Source organism: Hippoglossus stenolepis, chromosome 13 (assembly GCF_022539355.2).
Source record: "Hippoglossus stenolepis isolate QCI-W04-F060 chromosome 13, HSTE1.2, whole genome shotgun sequence".
Taxonomy (NCBI): domain Eukaryota; kingdom Metazoa; phylum Chordata; class Actinopteri; order Pleuronectiformes; family Pleuronectidae; genus Hippoglossus; species Hippoglossus stenolepis.
This window is the reverse complement of record NC_061495.1, coordinates 9,370,950-9,393,161: the sequence shown is the minus strand read 5'-3', so window position 1 is coordinate 9,393,161 and position 22,212 is coordinate 9,370,950. Positions and strand designations below refer to the sequence as shown.

The 22,212-nt window shown below is 42.5% G+C and overlaps 1 protein-coding gene across 2 annotated transcripts in view; it reads right to left on the bottom strand.

Annotated features, from left to right (window-relative positions):
- Nucleotides 1-173: 173 nt before the first annotated feature.
- LOC118119845 (E3 ubiquitin-protein ligase SH3RF3) overlaps nt 174-22,212 on the bottom strand; it is a 97,283-nt gene continuing 75,244 nt past the window's right edge. For both annotated transcript variants that reach the window (XM_035174205.2, XM_035174206.2), the window contains 5 exons: nt 20,715-20,885; nt 15,545-15,810; nt 12,504-12,829; nt 6,155-6,531; nt 174-4,135 (listed from right to left, as the gene is read on the bottom strand). In XM_035174205.2, the coding sequence (XP_035030096.1) occupies nt 3,967-4,135; nt 6,155-6,531; nt 12,504-12,829; nt 15,545-15,810; nt 20,715-20,885 (1,309 nt within the window). In that variant the 3' untranslated portion in view covers nt 174-3,966. The remainder of the gene's footprint in view (nt 4,136-6,154; nt 6,532-12,503; nt 12,830-15,544; nt 15,811-20,714; nt 20,886-22,212) is intronic.

Sequence of the window (22,212 nt, the reverse complement as noted above, 5' to 3'; positions counted from 1 at the left end):
AATAATTGGAATTAGAACAGAATACAATATGATGCTCAGGCTGAATCATCTGGGGGACAAGTGTAAAATCCTAATGAGCTATACAGTGTTTGTTATGCATTAGATAAAACAAATCATTCTGTTAAATCTCTATAACAAAGCTGCAGCAGATGCAAAGAAAAGAGACACAGAAATTCCGTTTTAAAACAAAGGCATTTATTGCGAAAAATGCACTTGACATGAAAAAAACAATCAAATCAACCACGGGTCATCAGTACAAGACGATGTGTAATGATCACATGGTAGCGCGCTGGGCACGGTCAGCGCAGAGCATGACTTCAATGGCACAAAAGGCCTATAAATATTCTGCACAATATAGAATTATATATACTTTCTTTTTTTTCTCTTAATTTTCTCCTTTGCTGCACCGCTGTTCTCAAACAAACCGACACTAGAGACCCGATGAGGCGTGAGCGTCCACGCCACACTTTGTCGTAAAGTTTCCTTTTTTTCTGTAAAGAGCTACATACAGAGGCTCCCTTCCCTCACGCGCACACGCACGCACACACACGTATCCATAGGAACAAATATGGCTGACATCTAATTCAAGATGGCTGGGCGAGTGCTCTGGCTTCCTGGAAGGAAGAGGACAGCAATTTTCAAAATGTCCCATGAAAAAAAGATGTGGATGTGCAATGGTGTGTTGTGTCCACGTCCAGCGGGGAAATTACCGCCGCTGTTATTGGCTTGTTCACATGTTTCAAGCCGTCACCATGAGCACTCGAGTGGTATTTACAACCAGGAAGCTGAGGCCAAAAGACAAGCTCACGTCACGTAAACAAAAAACACAAAGAAGAAAAACATGAGTGAAACCTTATGTAAAGTGACCACTGTGCAGTGGTTGTATTCCTGATGTTTTGACTCTTGTAAACGCTCCTCCTCCTCCTCCTCCTCACAGCATCAACCTCGTGACAAAGAAAAAAAAAAGAAAAGACAGTCGAGACCCGTTCACCTCCGACACGAATGAGGACTTGTGCTTAAGTTTGACTCAGTAGAAATTAGAGTCCTCTGTTCAGCGGCCGTACAAACACACAGAGAAAGTCTCGCTCGGGTTGTTTGTGCAGAGCTGCTCTGGGACCTGCTGGTTTTCAATCGTTGAGTCGAGCAAAAAAAACGAAAACAACAACCAGCAGGCTCATGGTATCGACGAAGAAGATTGAGAGAAAGACTGGCTGCTGTGTTAGATACAGTTTGTATTTGTGTGTGTGTTTGTGTGTTTTGGCATTTGTAGGCACTAGGGTTTGACTGACAGGTTTCGCCGACGCTTTTCACTCTGTGAGATTTGTCTCGCCTCCATGTTTTTGTTCACGTCCCTCCACTGTTCAAAGGATTGTATTGAATTTTCTTCTCCTAACAAATCTAATCATGGTAAAAGTAACTCAATACAGATTTCCTGTGCTCTTTTTGTTCAAGTTTTCTGCTGCACTTGTGCTTCCGATTAATCATCCGCAAATTATTGGCTGTGTCCGAAATCACTCACTGATCATCTGCTACTTTGTAGTGCTGTCCCAAAGTTTGGTCCGATTTCTTAAACCCTATATCGTGCACACATCGTTTCCCACAGTGCATCGTGAAAAGTACAGGACAACCAATGGTCACTTACTGAGCAATATATACCATCATGCATTGCGCTCCTGCGAAGTGTTAACATTTATTATGGGATTTTCGCAGTCCGATGTCATTGTACGTCATAATCCAGCAACAGATCAAATTTGCCGGGCAGCGTCCGAAAATGTTTTTATTTTATTCTGCTGCTGAGCTCACTACACAGTCCTCTAAGTCCCTCTCAGTAAAGTGAGCAGGGGTCCGGGGAGGAGTGGGTGATTTGGGACACAACAATCGTCTCTATCCGAGGTGACTCACATGTGCTCATTCATTGACTCCTGGTTATGATTCGATTACAATGAGACAAACGTGTGCTCGGCCAATGAGTGAGCCTCACCTGTGTGCACAGGGCAAGTGGCAGTTTGTGCTTTGAGAAACAGGTGAGGAAAGCCACTGCTGCCCTAAAACTGTTCTGTTATTGACACACACACACACACACGCACGCACACTGAGTGAGTCAAGCTTTTGAGTTTCGCTGTGCTTCTATCTCCAGAAAAATAAAGGTAGATGGTTGTGGCTGGATGTAAACTAGACGAGCCCGGATCCACACACTCAGGAACGTAGAAATTCACAAAGCAGACTGACACTACGCTGACTGAAGCCGTACAAAAATACTCGTTAGAGGTCGAGCAGATGAGGAGGAAAAGTCGTCAAAGTTTGGCAGTCGTGTGATGAAGAATTTGCGTCCCTGCCCTCGGACTCACGGGGTGTTTCCGCCTCGACTGTACATTCTTCCACGGGCATCAAAACGCATTTTGTACTTCGATATTGCTGCAAAACAAACTTTCAACAGTATCTCCAGAAAAGGCTGAGGAAAAGGAATTCCTGTTGCTGTTCAGTGATTATTTTTCTTCCTACCAACGGGATTTGTGCCAGCGTAAAGACAAATGTGCTTCCTCTTAAAATATGTGAAAAGTAGCAATGGAAATCCCTTTTGTCAAATAAGTGTGTAAAATACTGTGTATGTCGATGTATTGGCAAGTTGTATCAGATATAATCAAGTGCATTTCCTTGTCTCTAATTCCATTTTCAAGTCAAAAACACAACTCTATAAATACAAATCCATTTTCAGTTTTGGACGTCCCGTTCTGTTTCTTCGTACATTCAGCGAAAACCAGTTTACTCAGGTCAGAGGTCTACGAAGGAGAAATGCAACTTAAAAATGGTCGTAGAAATTTTATATAAGATAAATAGAAATAGAAAAAAATGAATCACTTAAGTCATATTTTACTTTTTGCACCCATTGAATTTAAAATGAAAAATCGTGTGACCGATCATCACAGCATGGCTAGTTTGGGACAACACAAACATCTATTTCAACATATACAAAAAAACATAATGCTACATGCATTTAACATATATCGAAAGGAAACACATGTGCTTGTTGTCACAAACTAGACACAGATACGTGCCGACAATGATCCCGGCGTTTGGGCTCACACGCTTCCCTCGTCAACTGGCGGTAACGTTTTCCGAACGTTTCGAAAACAAAGACAGCACCCGAAATTCAAGTTCTGAGGTCTCAGCGGAAAAGCAGAGCTAATGCCTTTTTTGTGCTAGTGTTTGCTGGTGGATGATGCCGGGGAGGGGGGGGAGAGCTGGGAGGTGGGCTTTAGTCTTTCTGTGCTCTTTGAGTCTGTGTGCCTTCAGTAGTCAACATCACGAGCCCGCGCAACGAGGTGGACGAGGACCAGAACGCTGTCGCCGGGCCAACGACTGGAAAGGCCGCCCAGCTTCCTGTGTGGCTGGGCTGGTCGAAGCTGGAGCTAACTTTCCTCTGTGTGTGTGTGTGTGTGTGTGTGTGTGTGTGTGTGTGTGTTTGAAAGCAGGTTGGACCGATATGGGTTTCTGTAGACTAGTAGGCCGGCTGAGTCAGTAGCTTCCTTTGAATCAAAGCTGGACTGGTCATAAATTTCTGTCACACATTGAATGTTTATATTCTTTTTTATTTGTGTGTTTTATTTGTGAAGCACTTTGTAACTTTGTTTTGAGAAGTTCTATATAAATAAAGATATTGTTATTATTATTATTATTACTGTCAATAATATTAATGTTGCTTTGTGACAGTATTAAATATGTTTTCATTTGAAGGTCAATTTTTAGTGACTAATTATTCTTTTTAAAACCCCAAAATCAATTCTAATCCAGACTTTAATTCAGTTTTTTAAGGTCAGTATCCACATTTAATCCAAAACCAATATCGGCCCAACCCTTGTGTGTGTGTGTCTGCATCTGTGTGACCTGGAAGCATGTTTGTGTGTGTGCTGTGTGACTCAGAAACAGGAAGAGTGTGTGTGTGTTCTTTTGTCCACTCTTTCCAGTTCAGAAGCTCTCGACGAAGCTGCTGGGAAACAGGCCGGTCTGCCCCGTCCTCTGCAGCGTGCCTTTGTACCAGCCGTCCTCCCGCTTCTTATGGACGAACACCACGTCTCCTTCCCGCAGCTCGATCTCCGCCTCGCTCTGCGGGGGGTAGGGCACCACCACGCGAAACCTGCCGCACACACACAGACACACACAGACAGAGGTGTGAATTATGAGTACAAGGAAACATTGTCAATATCTTTGATGAGTTCTAGGAATTATCTGTATTTCAACTGAAGTTTGAAATATTTACATATGTTACAGCAGCACAACATAGTTACAAATAGACATCGGTTAATAATAAATATAATAAATAAGTACACACATTATGTTTTTGTCTGTTTGTTTGTTTAAGGTCCTGTTTATCGCTTTCTTTATCTTTCAAGATAGGACATTTTCAATATTTTCCTTGATTCCTCAGAAAATAATTCATGTTTCTTGATGAAAAATTTTATCTGGCATGTGAAGGGGACTGATATTTATGTGTTTTGCAATTTGGGGCAGATCCAAATAAAAATCTGGATCTCGTGAATTTAAATGTGGTTTCATAGGGGGACTGTTGGGCCTTGGTGGAGGCATATGCATTTTACAGAGTGACATTATAGTTTTTGTAATCATTGATTTTCATATGCATTCCTGCCACACATTTCCAAATTTGCCTACTTCAACTTTGAAGGCTTTGATAAGTAATGTTGAAAAGCTCCAATGTGAAACATAACAACACCAGTATGATTTATTGTGGAGTGTTTGCCCTCAGCCCTGTTCTGTGTTATATCTGGAGCTATCGGTGCATAACAGATGTTACTGTTACCATTGCGTCTGTGTTTTGGTGGTGAACCACTGTCCCACTGGGTTTGATTTGACCAGATATTGGGAAGACAAGATGGTTTTCTCTCTCCGCTTCTCTCTCTCACCCACTCACCCAGACTTATTCAAACGTAAAAAACAACAAAACAAAAACACAACATGCCTCCATACTGCTCCTGTGGTTACGCAGTTAAATTATGGAGACAAAATGCAAGTCCACAGGTAAATCATTAATGTTCATGTGAAGACATGTTTTAAGGTTCGGTTTAGATTTAGTTCGGATAGCGTTAGGCAAGAAGTAACTATGGTTAGATCAAGTCAATGTAAGGTTCTCTGAGGTGTGAGTGTGTGTGTGTGTGTGTGTGTGTGTGTGTGTGTGTGTGTGTGTGTGTATGAGACCGTGGATCTGCTGGTATGTGTATGGTTGTATCTCTCTTGCAGGAGAAATAAAAATGAAGATCGATGATGATTCAACTCAGTTTAAAGTGTTGCTCCTGGTCAGCAGTAAGAAACTTGCTGGCTAACAGGCTTCAGAGTGAGAACTATCACCTTGATTAAACCCTGGTGTAACTTTCCCACAGAGTGGACTCACTGCAGAGCTGCCTTAATGGGTATAAAGTTGCCTCTGGCTGATTCTCCCTTTGTCCATTTGTCCTCTTGTGCTTGAGCTTTTGTTATCAGCAGCTTTAATAACTCTCTCAGGACTGTTTCTCTCTCTCTCTCTCTTCACACTCTGGATCCTGATGACAAATCCCTCCAGCCGGAAATTTCACCACTTTGTCAGAATAATCAAATATTTTATGGTCACTTGTCAAGTGCTTTACCCACAGTATTTGTTGTGGAGACATTATCTTACACGCAGAGCTTGACTGAATAAAGTGTTTTAATCACTTTAGAAAACAAAACCATGATTGATTATATAATGAAACACGTTTCACTGAACCTTAATATTGAAAGAACAAATTACCAGCGGCCTATCTAGTGAGACTCTCTTATATTTGAGCAGGTTAAATCTATCTGTCTGTCTGTCTGTCTGTCTGTCTGTCCATCCGTCCATTTATCCATTCGTCAATCCATCCATCCGTCTGTCTACCTACCTGTCTATCCATCCATCCCCATCCGTCCCTCTATCTATCTATCGGTCTATCTGTCTGTCTGTCTATCCATCCCTCCATCTGTTCATCCAATCATCCATTTGTCCCATCTATCCATCTATCTATCTGTCCGTCTAGCCATCCATCCGTCCATCTATCCATCTATCCATCTGTCTGTCCGTCTAGCCATCCATCCATCCATTTATCCATCTATCCATCTATCCATCTATCCATCTATGTGTGCCCACCTCTCTCTGGACAGGGGTTTGGGTTCGGGCCGCAGCATCAACAGAGGGTTGCCAGCTGTGCGTGTTGCCGGGGGCGACAAGGGGAAGTTGGTATCCAGGGACCCGGACTTCCTGTGCAGCGGCTCCAGCCCTATCGCCCCAGCCATGTCGCTCTCAATTGGACAGGAGCCGGCTCGCCCGTGCGCCGCCATTGGGCAGGAACCTGAGCGAGCGTGATGGTGGTGGTGGTGAGGATGGTGCGCGGGGTCCGTTGCCACGGCACCCTGGCCGGCCAGTGCGGGGTTGTGGGTGGGCGGGGAGGAGGGAGGCGAGCGAGGTTTCTTTTTGGACGCTGCCCCAGATAGAAGCTTCAATAAACCTCCCGCTTTCCTCTCCTTCTGAGGATGGAGGGAAAAAACAAAACAAACAAACAACAAACAGAGAGAAATGCTGGTGAGGATCATTGCTTTCCTGAGATATATACAAGAAGAACCCCTTCAGTGTATTTTATTTCCTTCTGTCTACATACAAATGCACAGTTGATAAATACACCTACCACACAGTCATCAAACATTTGTCCACATTTTAAAGTACTAATCTACTTTATAATTATGAACCTGAATATGAGCATACTTCGTCTCCTTTAGGGTTTTAAAGCTGGCCCTCACATGGCGGCCATAGCATCATGTGGAGTGTGTTTTTTGTGGGAGCTCAGTCTGCAGCACAAAGTGAAAGCAGGCAGCGTGATTCATTTCTCCTCTCGGCTGCCCTCCACTCAGGCCTCAGAAAGAAGCAGTTATTCCACTGAGCGACTGTTTTCAGTGTTCACAGTGTGAGGCGCCTGCTCAGTTACACTGCGTGCGGTTAGCTTCATTCATGGCCCTTCAAGCTGAATTCGTGTGCTTCTACTGGAGTGGTCTAAGAATAAAGTGCAGTGATTATAGTCTACGTGTTTCTTAATGGCTCCTACAAAAGCCGATTCACGATTTTCCATTCAGGCCTTGAATATGTAGTGGCCTGTACGATACAGCGCTGTGTGAAATACCAGGAGGACAAAAGCACTTCCGCTCCTTTGCCACTTGTTGCTGATTTTACACTCTCAATCACGACATCGTGGATCAATACTGAGCACGGCCGAGCAAGATTACAATCTTTAGGCGATGCAGGGCGCCTTCATATCAGCTTTGTCTCCACCGCAGCCATTTGTTTCTTAAGCAGCCGCCTGCTGGAACGAGCAGTCGATTTCATTTTAAAACCAATTTTCTATCAAGCACCGTCTGAGTGATGCAGTTGTCATAAACATCGCAAGTTGTTGCAAATACAAAAGAGAAAAAATAAATAGGAAACTCAGCATACCTTCTCAAGAAAAGGCCTAGATTATATATTGAAATCTGAATAAAAGAGACAGGACGGCAGACGATGCTTTAAACAAGCACCAGAGAGAGTGGAGGAGAGAAGGCAGAACATAAAGAGACGTATTAACCTGCTGACCACGTACGCCTCAAACAAAGCTCATTATTTAATAATAGTCACACAAGATAAACTCTCTGCTTCTCATAAACACATTGAACCAACATCACTAGCAGCATGGAGAGCAGCCATGATAAACCCAGAGTTTTCAGTTTTTCACTGCACATTAAACATGTGTAATGTTTCCTTCTCTCACTATGAACTCAATGATGGAGCAGCTATCATTTCATAGAGCGTCACTGAGGACAGATACCAACATAATAGAAAGGCATCCATGTATCTTAGTGTCAAGAACCAAACAGCAGCAACACATTGGTTCAACAGCAAAGGAGAAGACTGCTCAACTTTAAGAGCCCCACAGTCCTGGTTAATATCAAGTAATATCAACTGCTGCAGCTGCACCACCACATAAGAAAGCTACAACTGCATCTAGACTGAACACAGCCATAATACACAGCCAGCAAGAAAACTGCAAAAACTGTCCTCACATCACAGGAGCTACAGAGGAAGGAAATCTACAAAAATGTTGTGTTCATCCCCAGAATAAAGAACAATATGAATGTAAATTTACAGATATTGGTGGTTTCAATCTTACAAATCACATCGATAAACGTATGTTGCTTCTCACATAACCAAACTACTGTGCCATGTGTTGCTTGTGACGTTTCAAGCAACAAATTCCTAATTATTCAACCACAGGAACCTCCAGAGCATAGTTCATTACTTGATTTCCTTAACATTTCAAGATTGAAAATGTTTCAACCCCCCCACAACAATTCTTATTACTCTGATCATATTAGGATCTTTGTGTAACAGATCAGACAGATTTATAGTGATGATCTACAAGTTTGTAAAATTTGATGCAAATTATCAGACTACATCCATTCCCTATTTATGTTTCTATTATAAAAGCTAAACAGACATACTGTATGTATAGAGCTGTTTGGCCTTGGCGGAGGTTTGCGCTCCTCCGAGTGACATTCTTGTTTTCACAGATTACTTTCCCCGGGTTCTAGTGTTTGAGTGTGAGCGAGTGTGTCTGTGCATAAACTCTCCAGCTTCCACCTTCTCAACTTGTAAAGACTCTTAGAGGAAACATCTCTGCAGTCTTGAATTATTCTGAGGATATTCATAATAATATTACACAACACTTTTTTCTATATATTTTACATTTTGAATACATCTGTGTCCCATCACTTATTTTGCTACTGCCCTTTAGTCCCTGTGGTAAGTTCGTCCAGCTGTCACACCAGATTTAAAAGCCTTAGCAGATGGCTCTGTACGACAGTCGATTAACATTCAAACTCCAGATAAAGATTCAAACCGAGACCCTTCTTGCTGTAAGGCAACACACCACTCTTCCACCGTGCCACCCAAGTCTCTAACAACGATATGATAATATATGAAACTCACCTGATCAGATTTTGTGATATCTGATTAAAATCAAATGATTCAAAAGAGGAAACAATATTGGTTCAGAGCCCTAATGTCTCTGACGGTAGAGAGTCAGACCCACTGTAGAAAAATAACAGCACTCTTTGTCTCCGCACGAGTGCCACTGCTTTAGAGTTATGCATTTTCCTAAGTACCATTATTTCATTATTTCTCACAGCATGCAGGAATGCGGATACTCTTTGTTTCCCATCATTTAAATGTTTTCCCCCCAAACCATAAATCCCCCCTTTTCATAAAACCACTGACGCTCACTGCCTGGAGAAACCAGTCGCCTCCAGTGTGCAGAGTGTGCGCTGGCAAGGTGCTGAATTATCACGCACACAAAACTGATTTCCTTCCTGTCATGCAAATAAAGCTTGTTTGAATTTTAATTTGGGAGAGGGAGGAGATGATGGAGAGAAAAATAAAGATGAGCAGGAGGGGAGAAAGGCAGAGGGGTATGGAGGGAGAGCGGAGCGGTGGAGGAGGGACTCAGGGAGGGGAAGAGGCAGAGGGGAGGAGGACAGGGAAGAGAAAGGAGAAGAAAGGAGGAAAGAAAAGACGGCGAGGAGAGAAAGTAAGAGGCGAGGAAGGCGAGAACAGAGGGATGCCGGGAAAAGCGAGGGAGGAGAGATTCTTTCATCTGCAGGCTTAAAGGCTTAATCTGCCGCCTATGAGTGTGTGTGCTCGCCTGTGTGTCAGTTTATATTAGTGGGTCACACTGCTGCTGTGGTTCCAAAACGAGCCATTAGAGAGCAGCAAACACTCGCACTATTCTGATTCTGAAGCCCACAAGTCCTACTTTGAATGTTTTTAGTTTTTCTTCATAAGAAATTATAATAATGGAAACTTAACATAATTCACCAAACATCAGATCAAAAACCAAATACTATCACAACCTTGCCAACAACCAGTTATGAAACAAAGGAGAAAAAAACGAAATAAAAGAATAGCTAGCTATTCTTTTCGGCTTGAATAAAAGTTGTATTCGTGCTGTCAGCTTAAAAAAAACATTCCCCATCTATTCCCATATTTTTTTACTTCATCATTTCTTTTTGCAACATGTACTTTTCAAAACCTTTTTAAATTGATAAATAGTCATAGAATCCACATCCTCAGCCCTAAAAATAAATCTTTTTCCTAACAAATTGCGATTGTGTGTGTGTGTATGAAGTTGTCTTTCATTCTAACTGTATGAACACACACGCAAGTAAAAAAAACATTTAGGAATGATTCAATTGTCATATGTTAGTTAACTGAACAGGGCTGTGATGTCTCCGGCTCTGACTTAAGGTCAAGTTGTTGTTTTTTTAAGCAGTTTTTTGTTTTAACTTCCTGTTTCATTTTGATTTAAACACGACTAACCTCTAGGAGTAACAAGTAATGACATGTCTGCTTGTAAGATTTTGGTGATATCATATCGCATAGTCAGGGTTGATATGTCTTGGACACCCACAGAGTTAGGTACTCTTTCATTCCTTTCATTCACGCACACTCAGCGCTCTTTAAATGCTTCTCAGGTAAATTATCTGAAAGAAGTTACACGTTTTAAAAGAAGAAAAGTGAATCATGGGAGCTACACTTTTTGCTTCCTGTGCTTGTTCTCACTCAGCAGGAGGCATGACATTGATTCCAGAGAGTGAATTTACTTTTTAATACTACTTAAAAGTTAAATATAAATTATATAAGCAATGTAAAAAGTTTTTGAAAAGTGTGCTCATGTGAATAGTCGGTGTCTGTAGTGTCACATAAGGCAGTTAAATGTAATATAAATTCTAAACTCAAGCTTAGTTTAAACATGGCTTTTCTGTTTTGCACTCTCGTCCTACATCCATTTATTTGGTCATCGTCCTGCCTGCGCAGATTTCCTGGATATTGTCTCCAAACATGTCTGATGTGATGTGTGTGTGTCTGTGTGACGCCGGCTGAGCTCCAGACAATATGACACTGTGTGGAACGGAGATTTTCCAAACTGTCTGCCAGACAGTTATCATAACCACTTCATCATTCCCTCCGTAACAAAGATGGACTCATCGCCGCCCTGACTTCAAACCTCACGTCCCTGCTCTGCAAAGCCGAAAGTGACAAAGGCAGGTAGTGTGAACGATGGGTTCGGCTAAACGTTTGTTCACAAACGATGGCACTGGCTTATTATTTTGTGCCAATACTCTACCCTGCCAAAAAAAGTGTTCAGGTTTTTCTGCAGATTTTTAATTTTGTTAAAGCATTTCGATCGCAGATTTTTGGCGAAACATCTGAGTAGACATAAAAAATAATACAAAAATTTAAAATTTGATATCAGTGTGAAATGACAGTACGAACGGCCTAGTTTTAACAAATGTTCAGCTGAGTGAGACTTAAATCACCTTCTTGTAATTCATGAATGTACGATATATAATCCTGAATCTGGCCTGTTAAGAAATACGAGTTTCAGAGATGAGAGAGAGATGATGTAAACAAGGCTGCTGCCTGTTGTTCCATAGTCAATGAGCTGTTTGTCAGCTAGCCATGTACTTAGATTAGCTGTCCCAGACAGTGGAGCCAGCAGTGAAACAAATGGAGCTGAGACAGATGCAAGCGTTCGGTGCCATCCGTCACTGTCAGCGCAGCCTGATTTTACATCCACAGCTTTAACGCCGCACATCTCACAACGTACACGATGACATTTGTGCCAGTGAGGGACACTTGCTGAGGTAGAGGAGGACAACTGGCACATCACGTGCACACACATACACATGACAGGTTTCACATACGCTAAATGTCCTGTTTTGCGGCTTCTGTCAATATGTACAGGAAGGTTTAAGTTTCTAAAACCCATTTTCCACTGGTCCAAAAATCCACTAACACCCACTAACATCTGGCTTTTGTCTGCAATGGGACTGGATACAACCTGCAATCACTTCCCGTCAAATGACTCAGCAGAAGACAAGGGGATTTATCGGCTTTGATCCGCAGTGATGGAAACAAGACACCTGGGTGAACAGGCTAATTTCCTCTTCTTTTATATTTTGGCAGTCTAGACGCTGATGCTACACTTGTTCCACATAACATCACGATGTACAAAGAACCCAGGCGTTGGCACGTAAACAGCCATGAACATTTGAACATTTGTGTACAAACGGGGGTCGTGCACTTATATCAGCCTTTGCTGATGTAAGTGCCGAGTCAATCGCCATTTCTTTGTTCATTTAACCTAAAAGAACTCATGTATACCTGTCTAGTCAGGAAGTTGCTGCATTCAGCTCTTGATTATATATTTCAAGAAAATAATAAAGAGATAAGACATTCAATTATTCTATTAGAGAAAACGTTCTCATTGCTCTTGTTTCTTGTAACACAATCAAACTTTAGAAAATAATTCAGTTTAATTAAGGCGACTCAGTATCGGCTTCCACAGAGGATTTCTAACAGGATTATTGTTGGTGCAAAGCTGAAGGTTATTGTAATAATTCATCAAGAATCTCACCTTCTCTGGTTTGGATGCGAGGACACTCTGGGCGGGGGCGTGGGAGGGGCCCGGAAATGGCGGCTGTAGCGGAATGGCCGACTCGCCGTTAAGGAGCACCGCCGACACGTTGGGAGGCGTGAGACACGAGAGGGGTGACGAGAGCGGGAGGAGGGGCCGCGAGGCTGGGGAGGAGAGGGGTGAGGGCCCTAAGCTGGGTCCCGGAGACACCATGGAGTGAGGACGACCCGACTGGCCGGGGCAACGCGATGGGGAGGAGCTCTGAGTACGCAGGGGAGAAAGGGCCACCGTGGGGCGCTCTGGGCTTCCGGCAGGGGGACTGTGGACTGAAAAGGACACAAACGCACATGGATTAGTACAAATGAGAGGGTTTTTCCCTGAGTGCAGGCATCAGTGTGTGGTAGAGCCAAAGGGAACATATTGATCCTCTTAGGGAATATCTGACGAGAGAATTGGTTTTAAAATAATCTGTGTCTCTGAAATAAGGCTTCTGTCTGTCTGTATCAGTCATGATAAACAGTTACTATAGAACCAAGGACACATTCACTCTTTGGTTTCTGCAAGATACATCCACACTACCAGCATACATCCCAGAATGCACTGGGCGGGACGCAGAGAATCAACAAAATTCCAAAGTGTGAACAGAAATATGATTTAAAAAAGAAGTAAAAGCCTTACCTTCGTTTTAATTAGGAAATTTGAACTAGTCCCATTTTTAAATTCTGTGCCACATTGACTTTTATGTTATATGGACATAACAATGACTAATCCAAGTTTAAATTGAGGTCTTAACTCTGATGTAAACCTGTGTAGCAACAAAAACTGGCTGAGACGGTTAAAGCACCTTTTTAGCCTTCAAATTGTATGAGGACATTTGGTGCTTTTAGAATAAAAATACACAAAAATACACAAAAATACTCACTCATAAACACACACACACACACACACACGGTTGCTAACCACCTGCTCTTCTACACTGCAGTACCGTGCAGAAATCCACAGAGAGGCGAACTGGTCATGTGATAAAACCACTAAACGCCAGAACTATGCACATACTTTATTTTGTAATGGAGACCAGATGCATGAGTGTGTGTGTGTGTGTGTGTGTGTGTGTGTGTGTGTGTGTGTGTGAGAGAAAAAATGAGAGAAAAGGGAAAGGGGTGGCGAGAGAGAGGGAGGCATGAAGCTCTGTCATTACGCCTCCATAAAACAAAAAACACAGTGATGTCATTCCACTGTGTCTTTGTGAGTCTGTGTTCATTTGTGTATGTATGTGGGAGTACAGATGTGTGTGTGTGTAGCTGTGTGTTATTCTTGGCAATGTCCTTACACTGTGTACTCTTCATCCTCACCATTATTTTCTCAGGGAGACAGAACAGACACAAAGAGGAAGAGAAAAAGGGGTGCTGGAGAAATGAATAGACTGAGTGGAGAGTTTGTTTGTGTGTGTGACTGACCAATAGAAAAACACCGGCAGTGAACATTGTGCAGATACAGCCAATACAACAATACAAAACTTTGCAGAAAGAAATATATGCAGAATTTATTTACCCCAATACAATTCTGTTTTAGTGTTCACAGAATGAAAACATGGTGGCCTTATGTCATCTCACAGTGAGACTCCACCAGCCGTCTGCATTCTTTTTGTTGTGGGGTTTTCATGTTGTCATCTATTTTTCCAAAGGTCAGTCACATGCAGGGTAGGGGTATCCTCCTGAGCTACAGATGTGAGATACTGGCAATATAATTGCAATGTCCCTGGTTTAATTGCGGACCTTTGTTCGCACGTCATGCGTCATCTCTCTCCCCTCATTTCCCATCATCTCTGTACCCTCTCTGCTGTTTAAAGAGGCTATTAAAGGAGACATATTCTGCTCATATTCAGGTTCATAATTTTAAGGTGGGTTATTACTTAAAAACGTTTACATGCTCTAATGTTCAGCAGATGCATCACTTTCCTCATATTGTCCATTGCTGCAGCTCCTCTTTTCAGCCTTTGTCTGAAATGCTCCTGTCTCTTTAAGCCCCCCTCTCCTGATGAAGCACAGTCTGCTCTGATTGGCCAGCTAAACCCCTCTGTGTTGATTGGTCAACCCTTCCTGTGTGAATGGGAAGCATCGGCCACCGCTGGCTTATTGCTTGTTAGGGGGCGTACCAAGCCGGTAGGTGTTCTTTATGCAAATGAGATGACATCACAATGACACATGACGATTCCATGGAAGTATCGACGAGGCTGCAGATCGTCGTTTCACGAGCAGTGTTTTCTTTGTGGGAGAGGAGCTACCTTTACTATGAACTTTGGCCTTTTAAAATTGGCTAACTAAGTAATAATGATTGTAATAATAATAATAGAGAAAAGAAAAACTAATAATTCATTATATGTCTTCTCAAATGCCCATGTCTGTAAAATGAAATATTAAACATGTTTGTAATGTTTGAGTGTCCACATACTTTGGTCCTTGAATGTTCCAGCATCCTTTTCATTCATGTTGGCATTTATCCAGCTTTTCTTTTAACACATGACTAACAGCACTGATGAAAGTGGAGGTCAAAGAGGCTGCTGAGAGCATATGCCTGAATATTTTTACATGGTGTAGAGGCTACTTGAATTAATGACCGATCAATATTCTATTATACTGTAATCAGAGACTACGGGCCGACAACACTGCGAGGTCCCACATGATCTGGACTCTGCTCCTTTAAGGCTGTCGGCTGGTGAGCCATCGCAGGGGGTGAAGTTGCAGAGGATTGAAGTTTGGAAAACTACCAGAGACGGAGACGTCTACATGTCATAAATACTTTCTCTTCACTTACTTTACATCTCTCAGGAGGAGTGTAACGAGATTCACCTCTCCTTTCACAGCAGGCGGTTTGTCTGTCACACCAGTACCTCGATTTCTGAGTTCTCATTTGTGTCTTTCTTGACTGCCACCATAAGTGTGTGTGTGTGTGTGTGTATGTGTATGTGTGTGTGTGTGTGTGTGTGTGTGTGTGTGTGTGTGTGTGTGTGTGTGTGTGTGTGTGTGTGTGTTTTAGCTCACCCAGCTGCATTGAGGTGCGTGCCTGGTTTGTGTGTTGGCTCGAGCGCAGGCAGTTCTTCAGCTGGGCGGCGGCAGTTTGAGGCGAGGAGGCGGGACTGACGGCGTTAATAGAGTTGGCTGAGTTTACCAGTGGGGTGGAGGGACGGGGCAAAGAGGGCCCCGGGGACCCTGGAGACGAAGGGTCAGGGATTTTACTCCCCACCTGACTACACCCACCAACTGGACTGGACAGACACGAGCGAGTAGCACCCACTCCGAATGGAGCCCTGCAAAGATGAGAGAGTAGAGAGATATTGACTCGTCAATTTTCAAATGATCAGATCTGATGTTTGGTGGTTTTCGTCAGCTCTAACCTATGTTAACATAGAGAAAAACTGCATGTTTAGCGTTTTAAGTAGCATTTTAATCTTGACTGAAACTATCTGACTGCCAAGAAATTTGGAAACTGACATCCATGGTGCAGAGAGGATGGATATTTAAATACTTAATATTTACATCTGGAGCCGCCATGTTTTTTTTACAGTAGCCCAGACTGGACAAACTAAACACCTTTTGAGTTTTTATGAAAACTGAAGGCTACCACAGGTTCTCTTTCATGTTTGGAAGGGGAGGCTGGGGTGAGGTAACATGCAACTTCACCACTAGATGTCACTAAATTCTACACACTGATCCTTTAAATAAACAAGCTTTTAGCTTCTTTTTTGAGGCATCCAGAGAGACTGCTAATCTGATTTAAATAGGAGGGGCAATCAATAATTTCAGAGCCATTCCTTCAATATGCGATCACCTTTTGTATCACGAACGAGGGACAATGAGTAAGCCCTGGACAGAAGACAGAAGATGTACATAGGTGCCTGGCTAATGTAAAGAATATAGAATGGGTGTGACATGGCTCATCTTGCTGGATCCAGTCAGCAGCCTTGCAGCAACATTCTGGGCCATTTGTCACTGAGGCAGGTGCGAAGGGAATTACAGTAATTGGGTCTGGAAGATATAAAAGCATGACATATTATCTCCAGTTCTGTTTTTTACACTAATTCCAGAAATCTCTGTCTCTAGAACTGTTCACTTTATCCGCTTCACACTTGTCATGTGTGTTGTTAAAGACCTGAGGAAGTGCAGTGTCGATTTGGACATGTGATACGGTCAATATTAATAAACTTTGAATGCACATGTGACCAGAGCTCTGTAGCAGCAGTGTCTAGGACTCATTAACGTGACTACGTTGATCACGACAACAGATTCTCAAGTTCGGGCGTTCAGTGTGCTGAACTCTGAATAAACAGGTGAACAGCCTTTTGTGCAGGGTTCTGTGGACTGAGTCCTGCATCTTTAGTTGCAACAGCTAAATTACTGCAGGTCACTTTTACAGTTTAAGAAAGAATGTTGCAACCAGCATCACCGCAGGCAGAGCAAACAGCCCATTCCAAACAGACAAGTTCAGAAAGCAATGCACTGCAAAATGCATGAGACATGAACAGGTTTAGGATTTGTTGTGCTGTTGTTCGAAATGAAGTCTGATCAAAAATGACACAGAGATTTCTAAGAATGGACTTTTCAGTTGGAGAAAGAGACCCATACACTAGGATACCTTAGAAGTGATGTTATCACGAGCTATGATAAGAACTTCAGTCTTATCTGCATTTAACTCTACACAACAGCTAACCGGCCAGTCCCTAAAGTGAAATGTATCAGCAACAACCATGATATAAGCATTAGCTAAAGGCATTAAAGAGCCTATAGGTAGAGTATATCCTCACAAAGCCACTAACAAAGTGTGCACTCTTGTTAAGAAAAAAAAAGGTTATCGCCGGGAGTTTGTCCATAATGGCAGCGCAGGAGCGACAAATGGTTCTATTATCCTTTGTCATAGGGAGTGATGTAAGTGCCATTATCTGACTGGTGGATCATCACAACATAGTGTCCTGCTGTAACATGCATGAAGCTGCAGGCTGCAGAGTGCTGAATGGCAGAACAGTGAGCTGAACATCATTGACGCAGCGGTATTCACACTCTTATGGCTGCCCATCGACTTCCAGTCATGCACACACCGAGTTATGGCTTTCTGAGTGTGTGTGTGTGTGTGTTTTTTTTCAACTGACAAAAACAGCAAAGATATTCACAGCTTTTTTGAGTTGAGGTTCTCGATAGACAAAACACATTTATTGAACTGCTTTTTAGATATGTTGAGATATACAAGTGGATTTGTAAACCCATGGATCGTGATCGTGGGTGGTGATGAATCGTGACCGTGGTGGCAGCTGGCACTAACTCCTCCATTTCAATTGTCATTGCTGCTCCCTCCATCTCCATCAGGCATTTACTTATGTATAAATACTTTAAACATTGACACACCTTTCCATTATGTTGAAAACTGTTTCTTATAATCAGTGTTGTAAATATTCTAATATTCAGCTACACGCAGCATCTTTTTTCCTCTGTTAATAGGATTTATTTTGATGTATTCAATGATTTTTTTAAGCCTTAATACAGTTCAAACAGAGGAGTCAATTAATGTTAACCCATAACAGAGTGGAAAATCCTACAAAGCCTAAAAAAAAATCTCAAATGAATCTAGTAAAAAGGGTCCTTTATGCTCAATTTTGGATAAATACTTAACCAGAACCTTCATTCCAACTGTATTGGTGCACATTTTCTAAAAAGCTGCCACTGAGACATTGCGAGTAGTCAAAAGTTCAAGTGACACACTAACATACGGCCAAACTGTTTGAGGAGAGGTTAAGCGAGTTGGTCAGAAATTTGAATCTGCCCTCTACAGCTTTGCCTCGGCTTCGCTCATTAAGAGGGACATTGTTATGACCTCTTCCTCCATCGCCACGTTTGGTGTTGTTTTTGGAGTCGTGGAAGGTTCAAAGAAGGAGAGGAATAGCAGCTCGAGCAGCAGTATCGACAGCTGAGCACGAGGAAAGGGGAGGTATGCCACAGAGAGAGTTCACAGCTACTACTTCTTCATCTCATGTTGGACCGAATGACTGTTCCAATTTAAAATAGGCCTTGGGGGGCGCAAATGGAGGCTTTAGTGCTCCCCCGACCTGGCCCTTTGCTGCGTGTCTTCCCCCATTCTCTCTCACGCTTACTGTCCTGTCGATAAAGGCGAAAATTCTTGGAAAAACATCTTTAGAGAAAAAGTGTCAGCCTTAACAGTGACTCACTATCGCCTCTTAAGTTACAAAGTGGTATTACAAGACGAGATGGGCCAGGGCTGGTAGGTTAGCATCAGTTTCCACAACGCTGTTTGATGTCAACGCTGTTATTTCTTCACATTGCTTTAATAAGTTAAGTTAGAAGAGATACTGCCTCATTTAAGTGCATTTTAAAAAGTACGACATGTCCATACAATCAGCATGTATTGGCTGGCTGTGCTTGTGTGTGTGTGCACGTTTGGCAGACCCTCATTATCATACTGAGAAATTTCTGAGCTGCACTGCAGACAAAAGAGGGGAAGAGGTTGGGGGGTTCGGGCGGGGGAGTGGAGGAAGAAGGAGAGAGTATGCTCGTGTAGAAATAACAAATTACCTCTCATTTGATTACTCGCCCATCCTACCTCTCTCTTTCTCTCTCTCTCTCTCTCTCTCTCCCTTTCCGAGATTGCGTAACTGCAGAATGTGAAGCAGCCATTCATATCCAGTGAAGAGAGACACCTGCTGTTTTTTGCAACCATTTCATCTCTTTGTGCCACTCTCTTTCTTTTACCTTCTCCTTCCACCTCCTCATCAAGTTGTTTCTTTGTTTTCAGATCATCTATTTCAGTTTTCCTCCACCTCCTTCTATTTCATCACCCCTTTCTTTGAGCCGTTTACCCTCCCTCTCATTTCTTCTCTCACCCCCATCCCCGAGTATCCCGCAGTACCATATCTTTCACCTCATCTTCTCATTATCTTTCTCTCCCTCCCTTTTCCCTCTGTTTTCTTTCTCTCCAGCTATTATCCTAAATCTCCCTCGCTTTCACGTTCTTCTCCTCTTATGTTTTTTTTTTCAAATGCATCACGGAGCAGAATACAGATTAGATGAACAGCCACTGAAAATGTTTTCATGTTCAGTCATAATGAGGGAGAGTAAATTCCCCAAATATGCTTTCAGAACACTCATTCTTCTGTTTGATTTGATTTTAACAGCTGTGACTCTCCCTGGTCAGGATGCCAAAAGTAACAATGATGATGATAATGATCTGCATTGAATATATAGTGCTGGCCAAACATTAGAAAAGCCAGTCTGTGCTGACTGCTGTTTTGCATATTACGCAATATTTGATTCATGTTTGTATTGAAATCAAATCCAATGACTTATAAAAATGGATTTACCTTGTTCCACTATGGATTGTGAGGATACATTTTAATACTGAATTCCACTCAGAGTAGGCCGACATACCTCCCCCACCCAGATTTTCACTTTTACTGCACTAAAATCTTTTTCATCAAAATCCATGAATTATTACAAACTAAAACGTTACTAAAATTGTCTTGCAATGCTTGAAAAAAAAGTAAACAAAAATTCCTGGATCTGCACCAAAATTCAGTTCAGAGGTGTAAATATAATCCTGACATGTGGGACACAACAAACCGAAGCAGGAAAAATACATTATCTCCATGAGGAATACAGTATCTGCAGATTACGACTCAGCTATCAAAAGTCCAAAACATTCGTTTGTCTTTTGGCCTGCCTGTGTGATAAGAGGCAGCCGGAGCACACTCTGTACGATTCCCTCCTGTAACAAGCACCTAAATTACGCTGCTCAGGCTGATCTGTATCTTTTGTCGGAGCTGGGAAATGAAAATGAAAAATGACAATTTTAATCATAACTACTGTGTTAGTGTTATTGTGTTTGGATAAAATTAGGGACCTTGGTGTGATTGTATTCTATTGTTCAATTCACATGATTGAACTAAATAAATGGAGGTAAGGTTTGAACAGGACATGTGGCTTTGGGGAATTAACTGTGCTCATACTTTGGCTTCTCAAGCAATTCACTTCTCATCTTGGGCAAATGAAGAGCTACTTCAACCTCCATCGCCAACTGCACACCCCTATAGGATATGATTATAATTGCTACTTGCGTTTATCTGGATGTGAGGGGTGACATAATCCCCTGGGAGGCTGTGTCACCTCAATACCCATCCCCCCCCCCCTCCCCAAGCCTGAGCTCACTGACCTGGACACGGGGGTGACATAGTTTCCTGGGAAGACACCGGAGGCAGCTGTTCTCAGCGAGGTGCCTTTGAACCATCCGTCTTGACACTTCTCCGTCACCCGATACATCTCCCCTTTCCTAAGTTCAAGCTCGTCAGCCTTCTGGGGCTTGTAGGCGTACAGAGCCAGATATCTGGGGAACAAAGCCGACAAAATGAGCAACAGACGAAATGGGAAAGTGAGTCAAATACTGTCGGAAAAACTGTGGCAAATATTGTACAACAGATTATCAAATTATTTGTTTCATTCCATTTATCTCTCATTGGGCGTCTTCATTTCAAAACCAGTGGATTACTCCTAATGTGTTGTGCTGTATGAGCAAAAGCAAAGCCAGTCTAATTGCACAATTATGAAGTGAACATTAGCAAATTAATTCTTTCATAAAACGAGTAAAAATAACTGTCAGTGTGTAAAAAAGGGAGAAGAGAATTTCACTTTCTCCGGACAAATTTACAAAGATGAGCCCAAAATAAGATTTCACACCTAAAAGTCTGAGCAAAGGTTTGTGTCTTTGTTACATTGTAAACATTTAATCAAGTTTCACATTGCAATTTATTAGAGTGGACTGAATAATGTTTTATGATATATGTCATCCCCCATGTGGGCTGTGTCGGACTGAAGGATCTCCCCCTCCCAAACAGTCCGGTAAGCAGTGAATGGCTGCCTAATCAACATGTCCTTGTTAACGTGCCTATAGAAACAGGTACACTGATGAATGTAGTATTTAGCATCTTCCCACAGGACTGTGTTTATGTATCATGCGTATTGTTTATTTCATCTGCTTATCACATAGCTCAGTTCCTGGTCCTGTCGCTGGGAGACATTGGTAGTCAGCAGTGCCAGACTCCAACAGAAGACGATCAGACCAAAAGAGTAAACAAGCAATATATGCGCTGCCTCCCGTTGCCATGGTAACAGATGTGGGAACTGTCTCCCATCTCCCCATGGCAACAGACAAGGTTGCCAGGTCAAGATGGAAACGTCCGACCTCATCAGTGGGACAAACCTGCTCCGGACGTACATTCATGTGCATGTGTGTGTGCTCGTGTATTTATTGTGTGTGATTGTCTGTGCATGCATGTGTATGGGTATGTGCGCACAACAAAAGTGCGTTTGTACCTGCAGCACTGCTTTAATAAAATCAAATCATATGTTATTTAATGTGACTGTGGCTGTATTTGACTCAGATCCTGCAGGCGGGACACGAGATGGTATTGAAGAGCAGATACACTCATTTTTACCTCCATGCTCCTGAAGACCCTGACTGCCAATTCATTCCCTGTCCCCTTTTAATCCGTAAACCTAATTCTAACCTTGGACGAAGGGAGGACTGAGCAAATGTCATCATTTTCCACAAATATCCCAAAATATCCTCCCTCTCCTCGTGCTCTCAAACTCAAACTAGTCCGAGAACAAGATCAGAAACAAGCTCTGTTTGAAGATACCCGTGACTTTCTGGC